The following is a 3,847-nucleotide window of genomic DNA, read 5'->3' on the forward strand; positions in this document are numbered from 1 at the left end:
GATTCTTAAGCTTGTCTGCAGGCAATTGTATTATCACAATAATACAAATGCTCTTTTCAGCCACTTTAAGTTTGAAAAAGCCCCATTAAGGACCGTAGAATGGTTGTGGCCCAATATAATATGAGGCCGCTACTTTTCTCGCTAGTTTATCTATTTTTTCTTTTCCCTCAAATCCGCTGTATCCTGATTTTTGAGAGGTTGAGGTCATTTCTACTCTAGTTTTCGAGTTCGTTGTAAGTCCAACTGTGACTGAGACACGATGTGTAAAAAAAAGTCCACATAAAATTAATTATTATAAAAACTTTGATATCTAAAACGGGATCTATTTATAAGATAGTTACCTATGTATGTGTACACACAAGATGCGTCTAATGTCGGTATCAAAATTGAACTGCAAGCAACTTCAACAATCAGCTTTATTGGTACAAATACCAAACTAGTAGCAATACTGCCACTAAACTAAATAAAATTATAGTTTACCTTATGATTTTAATGTCTATAAACTTGAGTAAGTATTCAAGGGTCAAAATTTTGGAAAAATGTTAGCTGTGGCGACTATTGATAGAACGCTCGAACACCTCAATATAATTAAATCTTTCATTTATTAAATCGTAACATATAAAAACGAAATTAAAAGTATAAAAAACCGTCACCAACAAAAAAAAATTCATCTGCAGCAGATATAATACAGGAAGTTAATGTTCAAATTACACGAAATCTGTTTCGCACTAGAAGACAAATATCTGCCAAGCTGAACAGATCGAATATAACTATTAATCCCAAAGTCGCAAATGCTATAATCCCAAATGATACGTTCATCTTCACTGATGAAGATATTTCACCCATATTCAAGAATTAAATTATAGAAAATTATAGATTATAGATAGTACAGTGCGATCAAAAAGAACTATTGTGCCCCTCAGTCGGATTAAGGTGTTTCTACAAGTCCGATTTCTTAAATGAAAGACACTATAGAGCCTATCTTTCCTAGTCTTGATCCATGAAATACCATCCTACTTTTTTAAAACGTTAACATTTGGCTATTGATTGAAAAAATATTATGGTAAGCGAAGACACATTTTTTAGATATCGCATATATCTGTACATTAATGCAAAATATCTTCTTATTTGACAAAAAAAACTTACAAATTAAACAACTCGTAAATGAAAAGTTTGAGCTATTTTATCAGAGAGATCTTACGAAAATTTTTACACATTCTAATAGCCAATTAAAGTCAAACTTGAACGTTTGTAATGGTTTGAATGCTGAGTAATGAAATGACCTTTGTCGTCTTTGTTTTCAAACAGGGATGTGAGGGTCAATGTGAATTCTATAATGAAAAAGTTTCTGGAAGTTTAGTAGTTAATTAAACAAAATAGATGGTGTAACAAAATTTTAAAACATAACATAAAATATATTTGAGACACAAACTTCCACACTACATTAGATGCGCAGAATAGATTCTATGATCACTATATGCAAGTTCTATCAATGTTTCAGTTTAGAACGCTTTGCGGAGCAAGATCAACACTAAAAAATAGCAGATTGGTAAAGTGGTAAAGTGAGAAAGAGAACCTACTATATTCTCGAGAATAGATAAGCATTTAAGATCAAAATGTAGATCCTTTAGAAACTTAGTTTGCGGCAATGGCGGGTGTATCAGGAATGGAAACAAATCTAAAAAAATTTACAGTTTTCCATCTCTTTTTCGTTTGGTTATATGATAATGAATGTCATATTAAATTATATTTCATAGCCAGTTATAACAAAAGAAACTATTTTGAAACTAGAAACTATTGTTTTAAATGAGAGATTTCTGAGCAGTAGTGAATTATAATAACAAAATTTTATTATTCTTATTTATTATTCTATTCCTAGTATTGCCAAATATCGATCATCACTGGTCTTCTTCAATTATTCGTGAATAATTTTTTTGAGACTACAAGTATCAAAGGTTCAACTTGACTTTCAAAAAAAAATATACAACTTCTTAAAAGTTGAACTACAGTTGATTCATCCTGTATTGTAATAAAATCATACGAAAAATATTGTAAATTATGCAGAAGCTGATAGAGAGCACTTTACTTTTGCGTATGGCAGTTCTTGCAAAAAAATCCAATTATTATGTTAATTAAAATGTAAATAACAATAAATGATTAAATTTTAGTTCATTTGCAAAGCGACGTATTCCATAAAACCTACAATTCAAATATTTAATTAAATAAAAAATCGATACCCTACACTCCACAAAAAGAAAACATAAAAAGAAAACTTATAAAAGAAAAATTTAAACAAAAAATAAAATGGAGAACTGTTAATTTTATAAAATATTAATTAACACAAAAAATTAAACAAGAACATGAAGAGGATTAGAGGAACTTGGCTCAACAAATTTTAAGCTCACCTTTCAACCTAGTGAATCGTTGTAGTATTTTTCATGGTAGAACTCTACACAATTCACAACAAAAATTTTTTTCGTGGCTTTGCAAAAGCATTTCATAGGTGACTTTGCTATTTTCCACTTGACATTCATTCAAACCATGTGAATCCCATATACCTAGTTTATAGCTCATAAAAGTGTGACACATTTAATGGTTTTGCCAATTGTAGTTGACTTTAAGCTCAACAGATATACGAAAGAAATTTATGCATACATCTCTTAAAGTTCAGAAAATTTATAGTATTTACCATTTCTATAAATTTTTAAACCAACCAAGCCTTTGAAAAATGAATATAAATAAAAATTCAATTTTGTTTATTTGCACCTTTATATATATTATTTATGAAAAAAAACGTTATTTAAGGTCAGAATATTTCTTCTTGATGAATTACTAAAATCTGGTATTGTCCACCTGGTTCAGTCAAAGCTAAACAATCATAAACAATGTGATTTGAAGTCCCATCACCTGCCGGGTTGAGGCTTCAATATATCATTCAAGACATCATATCAGAAGCTATCCTGTCTATTTAATTAGTTTCGTTTTAACTAACTAACCAATTGTAGTGGCAGATCAGCATTATTTTTTCATTTTCCGTAATCAGCGATGATTTGTGGATTTATTATCACTTTCTTTGCAAGAAACCTGAAGATTTAAAAGGTAGGTCATTGTCTAGGTAATTTACTAGATCTTTCATTCCTATCGATGCATAGTCCAAAAGACCAACTGTCAAAGCAGAACTCCGCTAGAGTAAGTTCTATACTACTGGAGCACCTCTTTGTTATTATAAAGCCGTAGCAAATCTTAATCTTAGAACACTGCATCAATAATAACCGATTTAGATTTATATCCAATTAATGATCAAAAACCTGTTAAATTTAGTTAGTTTATCAAATCTTTCATCTTTACCGATGAATAGTACAACAAACCAACTGCCAATTAAGTATTTTCCCAAGTATTTTCTGTCCACCTTAGGGAAATACTTCATTGACAGTTGGTCTGTTATACTGTTCATCGGTGAGGATGAACAATCATGATTTGCAATCATAAAGATGCACTTATTCTTAAAGGTAACAGTCATCCGGTTTCGGTTTCTATTCAATTAGTAGTCAAAAACTTTATTGTGGATCAATATTATCACAAGAGGCTTAAACTAAAAGAAATCAAAAACTAATTCAGTTCTTGCCAAGTTATTCGCGGACTTATTTATATAGAGTCAACGTATATAGAGACCAAACTCAACGCTAACAGATTTTGGGTTGCCGACACTTAAAGCATTTGGTAGCTGTATGAACGATTTCATCCTAGGAAAATATGTAATAGTTTTTAAAACAGTTATGTTAAGTTAATTAATGACTTATTTTTATCGATTTAGCATAGATTTAGCATCGATTTAGCGAGATCAAGT

The 3,847-nt window shown here is 30.3% G+C and overlaps 1 protein-coding gene across 1 annotated transcript in view; it reads left to right on the forward strand.

Moving 5' to 3' along the window:
* LOC119674952 (condensin complex subunit 3-like) overlaps positions 1-1,929 on the forward strand; it is a 13,039-nt gene extending 11,110 nt beyond the window's left edge. The window contains exon 16 of the mRNA XM_038086109.1: positions 1,880-1,929. Within this exon, the coding sequence (XP_037942037.1) occupies positions 1,880-1,929 (50 nt within the window). The remainder of the gene's footprint in view (positions 1-1,879) is intronic.
* The last annotated feature ends 1,918 nt before the right edge of the window (positions 1,930-3,847 follow it).

This window comes from Teleopsis dalmanni, chromosome 2 (genome assembly GCF_002237135.1).
Source record: "Teleopsis dalmanni isolate 2A chromosome 2, ASM223713v2, whole genome shotgun sequence".
Lineage (NCBI taxonomy): Eukaryota > Metazoa > Arthropoda > Insecta > Diptera > Diopsidae > Teleopsis > Teleopsis dalmanni.